This window comes from Lytechinus pictus, chromosome 18 (genome assembly GCF_037042905.1).
Source record: "Lytechinus pictus isolate F3 Inbred chromosome 18, Lp3.0, whole genome shotgun sequence".
Classification (NCBI taxonomy): Eukaryota; Metazoa; Echinodermata; class Echinoidea; order Temnopleuroida; family Toxopneustidae; genus Lytechinus; species Lytechinus pictus.
In genome coordinates this window covers 21,098,613-21,117,129 of record NC_087262.1, presented here as the reverse complement: position 1 = coordinate 21,117,129, position 18,517 = coordinate 21,098,613, and the positions used below count along the sequence as shown (strand labels likewise).

The 18,517-nt window shown below is 36.2% G+C and overlaps 1 protein-coding gene across 1 annotated transcript in view; it reads left to right on the top strand.

The window, feature by feature from the left end:
- Positions 1-18,517, top strand: part of LOC129282130 (cadherin-23-like) — a 60,190-nt gene that overhangs the window by 16,946 nt on the left and 24,727 nt on the right. The window contains exons 24-44 of the mRNA XM_064112792.1: positions 132-341; positions 653-682; positions 2,085-2,183; positions 2,547-2,669; positions 3,206-3,305; positions 4,140-4,331; positions 5,130-5,245; positions 5,724-6,192; positions 6,668-6,889; positions 7,744-8,051; positions 8,507-8,623; positions 9,511-9,691; positions 9,953-10,062; positions 10,648-10,879; positions 11,431-11,625; positions 12,259-12,482; positions 13,140-13,308; positions 13,639-13,859; positions 14,502-14,684; positions 15,268-15,378; positions 17,355-17,487. Coding sequence (XP_063968862.1) covers positions 132-341; positions 653-682; positions 2,085-2,183; positions 2,547-2,669; positions 3,206-3,305; positions 4,140-4,331; positions 5,130-5,245; positions 5,724-6,192; positions 6,668-6,889; positions 7,744-8,051; positions 8,507-8,623; positions 9,511-9,691; positions 9,953-10,062; positions 10,648-10,879; positions 11,431-11,625; positions 12,259-12,482; positions 13,140-13,308; positions 13,639-13,859; positions 14,502-14,684; positions 15,268-15,378; positions 17,355-17,487 — 3,745 coding nt within the window. The remainder of the gene's footprint in view (positions 1-131; positions 342-652; positions 683-2,084; positions 2,184-2,546; positions 2,670-3,205; positions 3,306-4,139; positions 4,332-5,129; positions 5,246-5,723; positions 6,193-6,667; positions 6,890-7,743; positions 8,052-8,506; positions 8,624-9,510; positions 9,692-9,952; positions 10,063-10,647; positions 10,880-11,430; positions 11,626-12,258; positions 12,483-13,139; positions 13,309-13,638; positions 13,860-14,501; positions 14,685-15,267; positions 15,379-17,354; positions 17,488-18,517) is intronic.

Sequence of the window (18,517 nt, the reverse complement as noted above, 5' to 3'; positions counted from 1 at the left end):
ACAATGTTTTTCAACAAGATAAATAGGAAGAATGGTAGACTGTAATATAGCCTTTTGAGTACAGTAAATGCTTTCCAAATTCAAAGCAAACCCTTGGCATGATCACATACTCTATCTTTCATTCCAAACAGACAATAGTGGGCATTAACGTCATCAACATCAATGACCACACCCCAATCTTCCAAGGCATTCCGTACACCATCACCCTCAGCAAGAACATCACAGCGGGCTCACTGGCGTATGTTGTCAGGGCAACGGACGATGATGCTGGCATCTTTGGAGATGTCCGGTATCAGATCACCGATGGCAACGTTGACAACATCTTCAGGATAGATGATGTGGTACGTAATTTATATTTTAGAATGAAATTTTATCCTTATTTATTGGCATTATGGATTGATATTTGAGAACTTGTTTTAAAGACCATCCATGGGATACAAGACAGATTCCTCGAGTTAGGAGGGACAATATGAGAAATATTCCATATATGATATATTGCACAGGTGAATCATGCAGACCAAAATGGATGTTTTAATAGACTGCTAAATCCCTGTTATGTATTCAGAATTTGCAGGAACTATCGAACTTTAAGTTTGTTTAGTTTTGATTTAAAATCCTTCTCAAATGTGCCATTATAAATTTATCATTTTAGATTGATTCTTCAGGTGGTATAGAAAGAAAGGTAGGATTCGGTAAAAGGTCTTATATATCATGAGGACAATAACATTCAATTCACCAATAATTTATTGTATTAACATCATTAGTGGATCATTTTTTCATTGTTCATTTTAATTTTCATTTACTGTATATTTTATGTAACAGAATAATTGAAAAGGGTATTTCCAATGATATTGTATACAGATATGAACTGTTGTGAGGGATAGGGCTTATGTTGGTCTAAAATTGAGTCAATGTGTAACATATATAAGATATATCCAAACATGTAAAGATTCAACAGGAGAAATAAATGTTGATTTCATACAGTATATCACATAAATAAGCAATTAAGGAGCATTACTTATTTACTCATATTATTGTTTAGTTTCCCTTTTTCTTTTTACATCTTCATTTTTTAACTTTTGAATTTCATAATTTATTCTATATATATATATATATCTCGAAAATATTTCCTTTACTATACTTCTCAGGAGGCAACATTTAATGTATTACCTGGTTGTTTTTTGGCCAATCAGAAGCCAGGAATCGATTATGAATACTAAGCTGATACCATAACTTCATGCACTGAATGCACTGAATACATGTATACCACCTTGTTAGATATATTTAGCACGATTCCCATGTATCCATTTTGGTACAGGTTATATTGTTAACCTCATGGTATGGAGTAGAGTTTTCATTTCAAACATTTCATTCCCAAAAGACATTCAGTTGACTATATATCCATGATACATAATCCATAATGATGCAGTCTCATAGAAGGGTATCAGTCTGTCATCTAAAATATCAATATCATCTTGTATTTTACAAAGTGATGAAGATTTCTAGAAAGGTCATTGTCATAGTCAATATACATGTATGCATCTATCGTCAATCAGGGCCAAGTTGTATAAAAGTTAATAATGTTAACTTTACCATCAATATTACCTATCATGGCAACAGAGCTCAACATCAAATTAAATCAAGGTTCCTTTAAAGTCACCAATGGATGGCAAAGTTTGATGACATAGGCTCAGAATATTATTCATCAGACTTATGCAAACTTTAAGATTGGCTTAAGCTACTGTATGCACTTACACTCAACACCTATAATGAAATAGAAATTCTGTTCATTCCTTCTACTTCTGTCTCCAATTTTATAAACATTGTAACACTTATCAATCTTTAGTATTTTTCTTAATTTTTTGAGCGATGTAATTACATAGAAATAGGTTGGTTGAGGCCCACACTTACAATCATATATTTAGAGTATAAACTGGAACCCATCTTCTCTTTCCCCTGTTACTTTTTATTTGTCACAAGGCTGGGGATGTCTTTGTAATAAATGCTGCCCACATTAATGTAGATGAATGCTGCTTTTATTAAAGCAATAAACTTTTTATTCTTGTTTTGCCTACATTTTTCAGACTGGTGAGGTGTTTGCGGAGGGACAGCTAGAGACTGGTACATACCGTCTGGTGATAGAGGCAAGGGACACTCCGGGAGATGTACCCAACTCAAGAGCTGTAAGTATGATTTGTTCTTAGCAATTTAATTGTCTATGGCACTCTTTATATCTTAAGTTGAGAAAGTTTACCCATCTATCTCTGCATATATTGGTTTTGAGATTATTTTGAGATAGAGTCTTACTTTCAACGGAGGTGTTGTTCAATTGTTCATAGATAGTGTTTATTATCAACTGACATACAGAACTGTCTTTATCCAAAGTGCGAACTCATTATATATTCTCCATATTTTTTATTGCATACAGCCCTCATGAAAAGTGGTATTTCATTCATAATGAGGTTTCGATGATGGCTATATTTTTTTTCACTTGTGAACTTTAATATACTGATATTATTTTATCATTCTTTATTTTTCTTCTTTAGTCCTCTACCACTCTTACTATCGTTGTAACGGATATTGGTGAATTGGCACCAACCTTCCCAGGCAGCTCTCTCTTCACTGGAAACGTCTTTGAGAATGCACCATTAGGACAACCTATTACCATGGTAATGCACCATTTTTGTCATGGTTGTAGTTTCAGAAATCGCTCCTTATCAAGGGTCATAATTCACAAACTTGATCTAAATTTTGATTAAATTATCTTTATTGAAGCTCCCAAGGAAATTTTGGTAGCATACGTATACATGTAGCTACAAGTCTCTCTTATTTTTGAAAAAAAATTCTTCTTTGGTGGCTAAATTTAACATTTTAGTCAATAAATTGTTCAATCAATTGTCAATCAGAAATTTCCTCTTTTTACTGATGATATTACAAAATATTCAGTATTTTCAAGTTTGGCCTTCAGGAATTTTCTAATTTTCGTGTTAAGAGCTGTAAAAAAATACTATAAATGAAAGCATAAATATCATTAATATAGTATTTTCCTAAATTTTTAATATGTTTCCTTGTTATCATAAAATGTAGCATCTAAAAAATTTGAAAGCATAGAACGAAAGCACAAGATTTATTATTGCCTGTGCATTTTGCCAATTTCCATATTTCATTGCTCATCATATTTACCTGTTTTCTCTCGCTGAATCAGATCCCTCCAATACGAGCAATCAATAACAACGCAAATGGCCAGCTTGTCTACACCCTCATTGGACCAGAATCACAAACATTCATGATTAACCAACTATCAGGTAAATTATTCCCTGTTCAAGATTGATGATAATGATAATTGTAATATATATATAGTTGCCATATCAATGGTGCCCTCAATATATCTCCAGCTGATGTATCTAGCTCTTGGTGCACTTAAGATATCAAACCTGTTCACCTCATGTGGGTTGAGTGCAGCACAATGTGGATAAAGTTCATTCTGAAGGAAAACACATCATGGCTGGGATTTGAACCTATGATCTTACTGAAAGGCAAGGGTCATATAAACAGACCACTATATTAACGATGATACTCCACTCTTTTGTTAAATGGTCCACTTTAGTATATCAAAACAATATTCATAGGTGCTTTACAGATACATGTATATTACATGTATAATATGATATCACTCTTTTATATAGCACCTATTGCATCGAAACATCAACTATAAACACTTTACAGCTATGCTATTAAGTGGGTCGTCAATTTTGACCTGCCAGCATGCAATGTATGTAGTTTTTCCACTCCATGAGGAGCATTACAGCAAGAGTTTCCCGGCTAAAATGCTTTGATGAGTGCCTTACATTTGTTTCACAGAAGAAATATCAGAATTACAGTTTATTTGAGAAAAATGTTAATAAAGCATGTCAATAAATTAATTTTATATAAATTTACTGCATTCAGTTTTGTTTTCATTTCATTTTTTTCTCCTTGATATTTTAAAAACAAAATTATCACTTGTTTCTTCCATGTTTAGCAATAATCCATGTTAGGGCACTCTTGGACAGAGAGACTTAGATCTTCCAAGAATTCCATTTAAGAAAAACTAAGTTTTTATAATTTTACTATATTGTCCCTGTTTCTGTTTTGTTTAGCCATAATCCAAGTGAATGGACCGCTGGACAGAGAGACAAAAGACTTCTATGAGTTTGAGGTGATTGTCACCGATTCCCTGGGTCTGAGGGCGAATGGTACGGTCCATATCAACGTTCTGGATGTCAATGACTTTGCTCCTGTCTTCAACGATTCCGTCTACAACTTCACCATCCCAGAGAATTCACCAGGAGGTAAGTCCTAAAAAAGAAAGAATGATACAAATGACACTATGAAATATATGCTTGTGAACTTTGACTGCAATTTGTAGAATAGAAAAGAAAGTGACATTACCCTCAGAATCTGGCTAACTGTGTCCATTTGGCCCAAGATACACATACATCAAAAGTGGACTGAGGTGTCCCCGACATATGTGTATCAGCTCACTATTTTTTATTGCCGGACTGGACCGAGTCCACCTAAAAGGCGATGTCAGTCCCGCAATTACCCCCAAGGTTGCTTGACCACTGAACTAGAACTAGTTATTGCTAACAAACAATAGAAAATGTTGATGTGAAAGACAGACACATGATTCACTTGAATAGGCGACGTGGATAAAGAATTTGAAAGCGGTTTCAGTCGTACTTCTGGCGTATGTGTAACACCGCCCAAATTGCAGGCTTGAACCCGACTCGAAAGCTGGTGTTGGTGGCAGCTTCATACACGATGCATGTGTATCTCGGGCCATAGATACAGAATAGCATCTTTTAAAATAAATTAAACTTAATAACAAACTGAACACATACTACTTAAGTCAGATCTTTCAAATGACTATGGTTGTGGTACAAAACAATGTAAAGTGTTGGTAGTGACATCATTTTCTGATCAATTTGACATTTACTATTCCCTTTTCAAAAGTTTCCCGAAATCTTGAGTTTGGATGATACACAAAGGGAAGAAATGGCTAATGGAATTTGACTCCTCAGTTTTGGTATTGTGCAGTTGTAATAGTCAGACCTATTTTTATGGCTCTCGTTTTTCTTTGATAATAGGCTATTACGTTGGAAATGTAGCGGCGTACGACCTTGACGGGGACAATGTCAACTTCTTCATCCAAACGGGAGGAGAAGACAAGTTTGATATTGGAGCTACATCAGGAACAATTACGGTAAGTGTAGATAAAAAAATATATATATAAAATCATCTTTTTCATAAAACTTTTCAACAATGTGTAATTCATTCTTTGATATTGATCAGGTTAGAGAAAAATGTATTCATGTTTGTATGATGTACAGGTTATATGTCTTCTTTCTGGGGAAAAAGTTTTTTTGTTATTTTCAGAACTTTATCACAGTAAAAACCTGTCTATAAAGACCATATAAAGAAAGGTAAGAAAAATGGACTTTATAAACAGGTTGCCTTTTTGGAATGGTTCCTTCAATGCATGTATTTATGCAGAAAGTTATTCAAGGGAAAACAGACTAGTCTTCATAGAGACATGTCCTTCCTTACATGTAGTTGCTAAAGCATGTTTGACTGGATATTAGTTTTGGAGTGTTATTATTAAATTTACCATTATTATTAAACTTACCATAAATTCACCTGGATCATCAACTTCACACTAATATTCCTCCGTTAATCCTTAGGTCGCACCTGGTGCAGTGCTAGACAGAGAAGTGAAACCTTTCTACACCCTAACTGTCATGGTGTCGGACCTACGCGACCCGCCACTCAGTGGTACCGCCACAGTCTACGTCTATCTCACCGACATCAACGACAGTCCTCCAACCTTTGACCCCTCGCTCCTGGATCAAACTATCTCCATCCCCGAAGACACGCCTGGCAACACACTCGTCACCACCGTCACCGCAACTGACGATGACCTCAACTCAGTCATAAATTACCAGATTGTTTCAGTGTCTGTCTATGATGAGGATGATGTCGACATCACATCATCGTTTGATTACAGGACGGTCTTCAGCCTCAATCCGATTAATGGGAGTATCATGCTGACCTCACCGGTCGATCGCGAGGTCACCGAGGAGTTTGTGTTCACAATTTCAGCAAGGGATCTGAATTCTCAAGATCCTATCTTTGGTACAAGCCAGGAGCATGGTGAGTTACAGACAATATTGAAAACCATCTTCTCTGCCTTGGTCAAATATCTTGGGACCATAGAAATCTATTTGACAAGGATGAAATTCAACTTAGAAGATGTGAATAACAAATGCTATGCAGACTCTCCTTTATTTTGAATGGAAATGTCTTGTAAGCCTTTATATAGAGAATACTTCCACCAGGCCAGACCCCCTAGAGCTATTATCAGTCAGGCTCTGCTTGATGGTTGATATAATTGCTTACAGCATTTTTACACGAGGGATGAGATTGGTAGTGTATTAATGCCTTGCAAAATGATATATAGTGAAAGATCATGCTGTTGTTGAAAGTCACATTCAGACAACATATTACACTTTTTGCTAAAAGTTTCAATTTGATTAACTTATTTGAGCATACTTTTAATAGTAATTGGTAATGTCAGGGAATAGAGTATATTAGATTTCAATTCATGACTTCTACTCTCTTTTCTCAGCCCAAATCACCATTCTGATCACCGACATCAACGACAACCACCCTGCATTCCAGCCTCCAGGCACCACATTCATCCTCGGCCAGCTCCCAGAGTCCTTTGGAGCAGGAAGTCCCATTCCTGGTAACCTGCTAGCCTTGGATCCAGACCTTGGTCTGAACGGTGAAGTGATGTATGTCATTGAGAATCCATCAAGTGTCCCTGTCACCATCAATCAGAACACAGGTAAGCTCCCTAATATCACACTATTGATTTTCTCCTGACTCTCTTTCTTGGTCATTCCTTTGTTTTCTCCTCTCTATTATATTTCTTTTGTAAAGCACACATTCCGTTGATATATGTACTTTTTAATATTTAATTATAATACGTATTTGGAATTGTTACAGGCCGCCTATTGCGTAAACATTGTTACTACAATTCAGAATTTCTGCTATATTAATGTTTTGTATTTTAATCATTTTTTACAGTACTCTGTAAATCATTTTTATCTGTTTGTTTGAGATTACGATGATGAATAAAAATACCATTATTATACTGTGAGTGTGTGTGTAGTCCCATTCATTCCATTCTGTGTGCAGTGGTTGGGATTATAGACTGCCCAAGGGAGACAAGAAAAGTGGTCTTTATGAGCAGGTGATCGTTTTGGAAAGGTTCTTGTAATACATGTTTCAATCAGGAAAACTATTAAAGGGGAATGAAACTGGTCTTTATAGAAATGAGGTCCTTCTTAACAGATGGTTGCTAGAGCTGGGAGTGTTTCATGAAAGGACTTTTCAGATATTTTATCTGACAAGTCCCATTGTATCGGACAGTTACCATAGCAACAGTGCTTCTCTCAGCCAATCAATATCAGGGAAAGTTGTCAGATGATGAAACGCTCCCCAGGTTTTACTGGATAATTGTCTGAATCACTCTAGGCAATCCCGAATTCCAACAAAATACACAGATCCTTTGGTTGCTTGTTATTATCATTTCCAACTCATTTTGAGCAAGTTCTTATGTGTATCCTGCAACGGATGCTCTCAACCATATTAGCAATCATACTGTTCATTTCATTCTCTTTCGACCTCATTCAACAGGTCAGCTAACTCTCCTGACTACCATTGATCTGGAACAGCAGCCTTGGGTCAACCTAACCGTCCTGGCCATCGACAAGGGCACGCCATCCCTCAACACCAGCATCCCCGTCTACCTGGAGATCATCGACAACAACGACAACAACCCTGTATTTGGTTCTCAGTCCTATACTACCTCAATCATAGAGAGCGCCCCCACTGGTTCGTTTGTGTTTAATGTCAACGCGACGGATGCTGACAGCGGAGGCAACGGTCGTGTGACCTACAGTCTGATTGGAGGCAATGGGAAGTTCACCATCAATCCAGATACGGTAAGTAAAGCACTTACATGTTATAATTCATTAAAAGCTGTACAACATTCTATACTAGATATGATTCAGGTTTACTATTGAGGATTACTCCATTTAAAATAAATTTCATTTAAAAAATGTATCATAAACAGATGACATGGTAATAACAGTTCATATCTTGCAATAGAAGACGAAGAGTCCTCCTGTGCTATTACTTGAGCTTTGATACTCTAAATGAGCTGAAGAACATTAAATTTAAAATTATATAAAGAATTTTATACATATTATTGTTTCAGTTTGTTTCTTGGTTGTTTGCTTTTCATTGACTTCACTTCAACTATAAGGGGATAAACACCCTAAACAGGAATAGATATATATATATATATAGATAAACAGATAAAAATATAGATATTTATACAATGAATGGATTGATTAATACCTGCTTTATACCTTAATTGCTTTTTTTTTCATGTCAGGGAGTGATCACATTACTTCAACAACTTGACAAGGAGACCCAGGCCCAGCACATGCTAACAGTGTTTGCAAGGGACAACCCAGGGGACTCCGAAGACAGTAGAACAGGGTCAACAACAGTGAGTATCCCTTTATCCCATTCTAATAATTATAAAAACTGGATTCTAATAATTATAATAACTGGATCCTTTTGCCTGAGGATACAACGCGCTGCTGTTATTATACCAGATTGAGCTGGAGCTAACACATTTTCAATGGCGCTAAGTGCATTCAAGGAATGGATAAATAGTATGGATGAATTTTTTGCTAAATGAAATCACTCCATGCCTAGGATTCAAACCCATGTTTGAAAGGCGAGAGTCAGTACCACTAGACCACAGCGCACCCACACTTTTTCTAGGGAATTTTTTTTATTTTTTTATTTTTGTTTGGCATGATAGCCTTTTTTTTGGGGGGGGGTGGTTAGATGGGGCATTACAGTTGCATATTGTTCCAGCTTGTTACTTCTCATTGATAAAAAATATGATTATAAAATGATTAATTGAGCTTGACAGCTTGTAAGCATGCTCAAAAATTAGCCAGCAAAGGGGAAAGAAGTAATAAATTTACCATGCTGATGTTTGAAGAACAAATATCTATGCAGTTATGAAGATCATATTATTTTTAAACTAGTGCAAATTTTATGTTTTTTTTAATTGCCTTATGAAATTTATGTTTTCTTCATAAGATATGAACTGAATCATTAGATTTGAAGAAAAATTGGAAAAACAGGTAATATTCTTATGTTCAGGATAAAGTTTCTTAGAGAATCTGATATCAAATATTTAAATCCCAACAATTTCTTGCAAAACTAAGAGTTAATTGAGTTGTCTGAGAAAAACATGTTTACTGTCTTCCTTAGATGTGAACCCATTCTGTGATGCCAGTACCTCTGGGTAACATAGTATTTCTACTAATTCTCAGCGTTAAATCACACATCATGTGACATGTCGGTTTTCTTTCACAGGTCATTGTAAATGTGCTTGATGCTAATGAGTTGCCACCTGTAGTGACCCCGCCCATCTTCACCATCGATGAGGGTGGGGCGGCGGGTGACCTTGTAGGGGTCATTGAAGCATTTGACCCCGATCACCCTGACGACCCAAATCAGTCGCTGTACTACGTGATTGTCAGCTCACAACCTGAAAGTTAGTATTGATGTCAGATTAATTGCTCTATACTTAAGACAGTATTATGTAACATAACAGAAACAATAATCATTAAACTTTGTCAGACCTCTATCATTTGCTAATAATATTTTCTTGGAATATGGATTGAGAAATCAAATTTGATGCACACATTAAACATCTTTGAATATCCTGAGCATGGAAGACAAACATTGATATTGGTAAACAAATCTTCCTCAAGATATTTGTTAAGTTTTATTGCTTTCTCTTTTATGTTCACAGTTGGTAGCACGCTCTTCACTATCGATAATGCTACTGGTTCAATCTTAACAACTGTTCCTCTGGAAAGAGATAACGGTCTGCATCCAGCACAGGTTGATTTAAATCTAATTGTAAGTATGTAGCAGTATTCTCATAGCAATAGATACATGTAGCTATGCTAACCCTAGATTATTAATTAGACTGTGCTTTATGGAGTGCCAGTTGCCATCTAATTCCCAATTTCTTAGTACAAATTATTTTTATCCTGTAGCAAAAAGTTCTCAAGCATAGTTATTTTGAACTGAGAAGAAAATGATAATATAAGTGTGCAATTAACTATTTGGTACATTATTTTTGTCTTGTATATGGAGAAATAAGATACAACTCAGAATTATATAGAAATGTGTATTAAAGTTATTGTTTAATCTGGAGTTACATGTAAGGTTTAACTATCACTTTACCACCCATTGAATTTACATTTGTGATATCCTCATGAAACAAATTTTATGCACAGATGTTCTAAAAAAAGAAACACACACGTCTTCAATACTGTATATATTCAAAGTTAATTAGATTCTTACAAATTAACTCAGTCTTCATTTGAATGCTGTGGATATGAAATGTGTTGATATAACAATAATATCAGTGATGCCAAACTGCTGAACTGTCATTTCCGACTATCTTTCAATCTAATCCAACCATCAAATTTCTTCTAGGTCTATGATGGAGGCAACCCCAACCTTGGTACGTCAGTCACCGCCATCATCTACATCAATGACCTCAATGACAATCGACCCATGTTTGACCTTCCGCTTTACAATGTGACTGTGGTAGAGGGTCAGTACAGTGATCCTATCATCACGGTCGTGGCCAATGATCCGGACGAGAATAGTAACCTCCGATATGAGATTCTTGGCGGGAACCTAAACAATACATTTGTGATAGTGGGTAAGTACATGCACATCGAGACTATAAAAAATGTTTTCCTTTCCTGTCATCTATTAAATCTCCTTATTCCAGTGCTTTTATTTGTTCTTTCTTTCTTTGTTTATCATGCAGAATAAAATAGATATTATGGTAATAATAATTTTTATATAGTCACTTTTCAACATTAATTTTAAACTGATGATTACTTCTACGTTTACTTCGAAGAGCACGAGTACCCTATTATACACCTCATAAAAATGTTCAAATACTTATCTCTTTTTTTTTCAATCATGTCAATTTTAATGTGTTCATTTTACCTAAAATGTAATTTTGGGAAAAATTTATGTTGTTTTTTTTTAGTGTACTAACAGCATGAATTTATACTATGTAATATTGCATTATGGACAAGATATAATAAAAAAAAACCCAAATAATATGAATTGGAATCTGAATCAAAATGGTCACAATCTCTAATGGTTGTCTAGGTTAATAAATTTTGCTTGATTTGTCATAAGTCTGTAATCCCACAAAAAAATAATTTTCATGTCCTTACCCTTCTGATACCCCTGCAGATGGAGGCTTGATTCCAGTCAAAGCCCTGGACTTTGAGACATTCAGAAACTACAATCTTACCATTGTGGCAACCGATGACAGCGGGAATACCGATATCACCTACGTTGCTGTCACCGTTACCGACGCTAATGATCACAACCCCTTGTTTGTACCAGATCTCTACAGTCTTTCTGTCATTGAGAATGAACTGCCAGGTATCTTATGACCTTCTGCTTCTGGAATTCCCTGCCCATTTAATAATAATGATATTGATATGACTTATTAAGCACCCACTCCACTCTCAAGGCACATACACTGTAGAGAATTAAGAATTAAATTAATTGAAAGGTCATGTCAAAGACTTCTGCCTTTTTATCAGTAACTAGACATATTCGAATGGAGAGGGTAATAAACATGTAGGCCCGTATTCTGAAGTTGGGTTTAACTCAAACTCAGGTTTAAAGTTGTGGTTTAAGTATGGATAGCCAATTGTTACATAAATCACTAACAGTAGAGATACATGTATCATATTTCAGCTCATTTGGCTCTCAAATCATTCATAATTGTCTAGGAAGTGTAAAAAGATGATTGTCTTTACCATTGATGAATCAGGAACGAGCACAGTAAACATAAGAAACGTACAACATATAGGTAGTAAAAATTTTGACACCTTTGGCTTCCCATAATTTTAGCACAGAGTTAGACCATGGTCTAAGTTAAACCTGACTACAGAATATGGGCCATAATGTTATGCAGGGCCCGCTGGGGGAACAGTTCATTAGAGCTGAAGTGGTTCTACTGGGTAAATAAGAATTATTATTAATCAAGTATGATTCATCTTGATGCAGGCACTCAGGTAGGAGTAGTGACTGCCGTCGATGGTGACACTCACCCAGACTACACCAATATCATCTACACCATCCTCACTGGTGATAACCTTGGAAACTTCACCATCAACGCAACGACAGGCATCATAACGACTGCCACCATCTTGGACCGAGAGAAGACCAGTGAGTATGTACTGACGGTTGGAGCGGAGAATCCGGTTGGAGGAACAACAGCTACAGCAACGGTGAGGAAAAGTCATTTTGAATTTTCATCTGAACACCACCTTATATTTCATTTATTTTTTTGATATGTTTTATCTTTAAATGAAAGAAAGGGTGCTGTGGTTAAATTTGTCCTTCATAGCTTGATGTTTAATATATTTTAATCAGGATGATTTAGCCTATGTGTTTCCCATGTTTTTTGCTGATTTTTATGACACTCTTTATGTTCATAAGTGTTTTTTCTTCATATTTCTCACATTTTATCATATCATTCGAAATAAAAATCATGTGAATGACGTACTTGTAAAGAAGTCAGAATATATTCTCATTAATATTGTGCTTATTACACCCGAACAGCTTCTCTTATAGCTTTACAGATATGTTAATACCCTAGTCCTTGGATTTTTGCCCACCCACACACAGTATATGCTCTTTCTCCACTCCCTGGGGAGAATACTCAGCATTCAATCTTTTTTTTTAACAAACAAGTGCACACCGAGTTACAATGCGTTATAATGCGTAAAGCATTTCCATTTATTTGAATGCAGGATAAAAGAGCATAGGTGTCGTTGCCGGGGATCGAACCCCGGACTTTCCATGTATAGCCAGGCGCCTTAGACCACTCATTCGAGCTTGACATTCATACCATTCATCAGCTTAACTCCTTCACCTTTGTACAGGTTTCAATCATCGTAAGAGATGTCAATGACAATACTCCAATCTTTGAGGAGAACCCTTACACCTTAGTGGTCACCACCAACACTCTCCTAGTGGACGTCCATGCTAATGATCCTGATGAAGGGGGCAACGGCATCGTCATCTATGAGATTGTATCAGGAAATGATGATAGTAAGATTGCATCTTTATTATTTTTGTGACAATAGGAGGTACATCTTGTAAAAGATTACATACATATCAAGGTCTGTACAATGTCATCTATCAGATAATTTCAGGAAATAATAGTAAGCTTATACCTTTGTAATGATGAATTCTTTTGTCAGAAATCCGTTTGCAGATTGTGTACTTATCAAATTCTGTATATGGATCAATTTCCGCAAACCTCCATGCACATTTTTGGGGGACATGTACATGTACTTTTTGACGATGGGATATAGGGGTGCAGCGACACAATTGAGATGGGATTATCAAATTATCCAGTTATGTATTCTTTCCTCTTAGATCGCTTCACCATTGACAACAGGACTGGGGTCATCACTCTTGTGAACCCTCTAGAAGGTCAACTGGTCAAGAACTACACCCTTGTGGTCATCGGTCATGACCTCGGAACCCCTCGTCTCCAGAGCAACACGACTATTGACCTCGTCATCAATTACCTTGGCCCCAACGCCCCTCCATCATTCGTAAGACCAAGCCAGGGCTCTACTGTCTCTATAACGGAGGTAGGCAATTGTCTCATGGTTGAAGGGAGATTTCTGAGTGCAGTGATAGCAGATTAAGATTCTGGGTCTCAGTATGATACTATGGTTCCATATAAAAAGTAGAAATTATTATTTTGTGTATGTTTTCCCAAAGGGACTGTTAACACCAAACAATAAATTTGTCTGGCAAGCAAAATGGATTACCAGAACTGTTATTAATCAATTTTTTTTGTAAATGATTTCATATGGTCTGATTACCTGAACCCTATTTTGTGTGCAGTCTCAACTAATGTGCAAAAAGAAATTGCAGAAGCTGTGAATTGTCTGCTACACCATGTGAATGCAATGAATCAAAACATGGAGGCTTGTGGCGCAGTCACACTTTGCCTACGATGACCGTACGGCTGGTAGAACACAGGTATTTTATAATTTTTGTACCAGCTTTCTGTTTGTGGTTTGTATAGAAATGCGTAAAACGGCTGTTTTCGACACACGGTGTGGACATCGTAGAGGAAGTGTGACTGCAGCATCATTGGAATACTTGATATGTTAAAAGTCATTGAAGATTATTATAATAGAGCTAATGTATGAGAAATGTACAATTTATTTATCTTCTGCATACTCTATTATATTTTGATTCTTTATTATTTTCTTCTTTTCTAGAACAATGCTGTCGGCATGTGGATCATTGATGCTTTTGCAGTGGATAATGACTTTGGAGATAATGGAGTGGTGGATTACAGCATCCTACCAAACTTTGATTTTAATGATTTCAGTATAGATCCAGTAACAGGGAACATCACCATACTTGTGTCAGCTGATAGAGAGATGAAAGATTCATATACTGTAAGTTTGGGTTTATATAGTGATTGAGTGAAGGATAGATGGATGGACTTTATATTGACAGATGGTTTATAGATGGATGAATAGATGAAATGAAATGATGGATGTATGAATTAACTGTTGGTAGATTGATGGATGGATAGATGGATTGATAGATGGACAGATGGATAGATTAGTGGATGGATGGATTGATGGTTGGGTGGATGGACAGATGGGTAGATTAGTGGATGGATGGATTGATGGGTGGGTGGGTGGGTGGATGGATGGATGGATGGACGGAAGGATGGATGGATGGATGGATGGGTGGGTGGATGGATGGAAAGATTGGAAGATTACTGGATGAATATATGGATGGATAGATTAGTGGGTTGGTAGATGGATGGATGGATAACTGGATGGAAGGACCAGAAAAGTAATGGATAGATTGAAGGAAGGATAAATGGATGCATTTGTTTCCCATTCATTTCAATGTTTGTACTATCAAAATAAGCTAAACTTTTATCTTTTTTTGTGGGGGGGGGAGGCTTTCATTAAGTATGCAAAATCATAAATACTATTTTTTTCTTTCACTTTTCTTTATCTACAGTTGACAGTAGTAGCAACGGATCGGGGTAACCCTAGTCTTTCAACCAGTTCCACATTCGTCATCAGAGTTCTTGATGAAAATGATAATGACCCAGCCTTCCCAAGACCTGATGTAAGTTAATTTCAATGCTCTCTTGTCAAAAAGGCCATCAAAATATAAATTCATTCAGAGTGTCAGAAATTTGAGGGAAATATTTTGAAATATCATGCAAAAGGCTTTATTTCTGCCGAAAGAAGTAAATTGATCTAAATATTTTGAAATATCATGAAATAGGCTTTAATTCTGCCGAAAGACGTACCTAGTCACTTTTGTCAAAGAAAATGTTTCAGAGACTACATGTATTTTGTATAGGATGGTGCTTTTTGAGCTGTTTGTACATTACTCATGACTTAAAGATCCAGACCGGACCCGAAAATGAAATTGATAAATTATATACCAATCGAAAGCTTATAAGCTACTAAATACAGCAAGGTATGCTTTATGCATTTTCACCGCTTCCCAGCTGAGTATTTTGCTTGTGAATATTCCAATTATCGGGCTTCGAACCCCGCTTAGAAAATAGGCTTTATTGTGCTTTTCACCTGCCTCGAGACCGTGACGTCACGTTGTGTAAGAAGCGTCGTGATTCCATAGGTTTGTACACAGAAAAACTGGGTGATTTTTTGCTTTCCAGATAACGCATTTCATTCTCTTCACTTCTATCACAGAGGGATATCACATATATTTTTACCCACAAGCTTGAATTTATGAAATCTACAGTTTTGAACTAGTTTTTGCCATATTTTATTTCCTGCTTATTTGGCGCAGATTTCAATTCTATCTGCATTTAGATTATGTATAACAACTTTTCCTGACATAGCAATTTAGGCCCAATAAGAGCCAAACAAAGAAATCACAAAAAAGGTAGTGAATAGTTGTAGGTTTACAACAATTTGAACAGTGAATAATTTTGAGTGCCATTTTCATCTGAAAACGAAAAAAAAAAATGGATTCATAACATGGAAATGGAAGAAAATACCCAATGCTTTTGTACACAAACCTATGGAATCACATCCCTCCTGACACAACGTGACGTCATCATTTCCAGGCGACGTGGGGGTGCTCAATCGAAGCGTACTTTGGAGGAGCAGTTTCTTTGATTTTTATTTAATATTTGTCAGAAATGGAAGGATATATATGTAATATTTTTGGTATATTTGTATTGTATGAATCATTACCTTTATTTTGAGATATGACTGTTTTTACACCGGTCAGGGTCTTTAACAATGATTAGTGACCTGTTACATGTTAAATGATATTCTCAAGCAATCTTATTTTCATCAGCTGAAGTAAAAATGTGATCTTTGTAGATAAAGAAGTCTATTGTTATTAACCATCTGAATGCAAATTTTATCATTTTGTCAGAATATGATTTCAGTTAGGCAATTAATTCACCCTGTTAAAAACAGGAAAATAATTTGGGAATCTCATTTAGCATAGGAACACGTCACTTTCTGTGTGTAGAGTTAAAATGTTTGAAAATCTTCATAAAACACCTCTATAGGATCACTCTTCTTCTGTCCAAGTAGGCTTTTAAATGAGATTGAGTTTTTAGCAACAAGCCAAGTTATTTGAAATCATACATTTTAACTTTTGTAGACAGATAGTTGGATAAATTCACAATGAACACCTTGTTTGTCCTTGATATAGTTGTTGCAAAGCATTCATCACATTTTAAGTGTCACCTATCTCAGGGAATGAAATCCTGTTGGTATTGTATGTAATGTACATGTAGTGCTCAATAGTTCAGTGAACCCGACCACAAAATGCACTCCTTCATGCTGAGTGTTGAATGTAGACAGCAACTCTACAATGCAGGCGAGCCCAGCGAAACAAACTTTATTGAATGCAATATTTAATCACCTGACTTCACAATTAGATATCTAACACATGGCGGAACTTGAACACATTAAATGATTTCAGTTTCTGGTGGGGTTCACTAACTTTTGAGCACGGCTGTGGCCCATACATGTAATTATGAAAATAATTTTGTCCTTGATATATTTATTACAAACCATTCATAATTTGTTTTTCTTTACTTTTTTCAGGGAATGAACAATCCGGTCGTGCTGAATCTGAATGTCTTTGAGAATGCAAACATCAGTGATGTCGTCGGAACTGTCAGTGGTGCTATCGATCTAGACCTGGGCGCCAGTGGGCAAATATTCTACCATATTGTTGGTGAGTACAGTCTCGGTCAAAATCAGGGCCCCCTGACACAAAGTCTCAGCAATTGATTGTAGGGCTAATTTTCATATTTGATTACATTGATCATTAAGTGCAATCAAGCAAACAAAAACAATTATACAATAGATCACTAATAATAATAATGATGATAACACAGTTCTTGTATAGCGCATATCACATTATTTCATAACGTCCCTATGCGCTTCAAATCAAAAGGACTTGGATATTATTACCCTGGCCTTAGCCCCGCAGCCTTTTACAGCGCGATGGTATTTTGGAATAAATTCCTGCCAGGTACCCATTCACCTCACCTGGGTTGAGTGCAGCACAATGTGGATGAATTTCTTGCTGAAGGAAATTACGTCATGGCTTGGATTTGAACCCACGACCCTCTGCTTCAATTAAAGTCAGAAGACTAATCCACTGGGCCACAACACTACACTAAGCTTTGTGTAATCAGCCCCTGCATATCAAAAGAAGTGAAATGTGACTTCACTGCCTGATTAACCTGGCATTTAAGCACATTTTCATTGAACCAGTAATTTGTAGTGTTATCGACAATTTATTTTTAATTACTTTTTTCCCATTTTCCAATCATATCTGTATATTGCTACCTCAGTTATGTCTGGCAACTGTACATGTATCACTCAACCATGCATGAAATAAATTTTCTGGCAACAAACTTCTACCTGGTTTGATTTATAAAAAATGCCTGTGAATGACCAGTCGTAGGAGATTTGTACCACAACTGGATTTGAATCCACTGCCTTGTGGTTTGCAGGCAAGAGAGTCGATCCACGGGACTACACAAACTTCCTGTGATGAAAATAAGGATATTTTTGTAGATAGCTACGAAGAACTTTCACCCTTATATTTTTCCAAAACGACTTGCAAAAAATGCTAAATTTCACAATTTACTTTTCCCATTCCCAGAAAGTGAACTTTCCCTCATCTATCTATCTATCTATCTTTTCTTTTATTTTATTTTTCCCTATCTTTTTTTTGCTCCATAAAGAATCCTGAA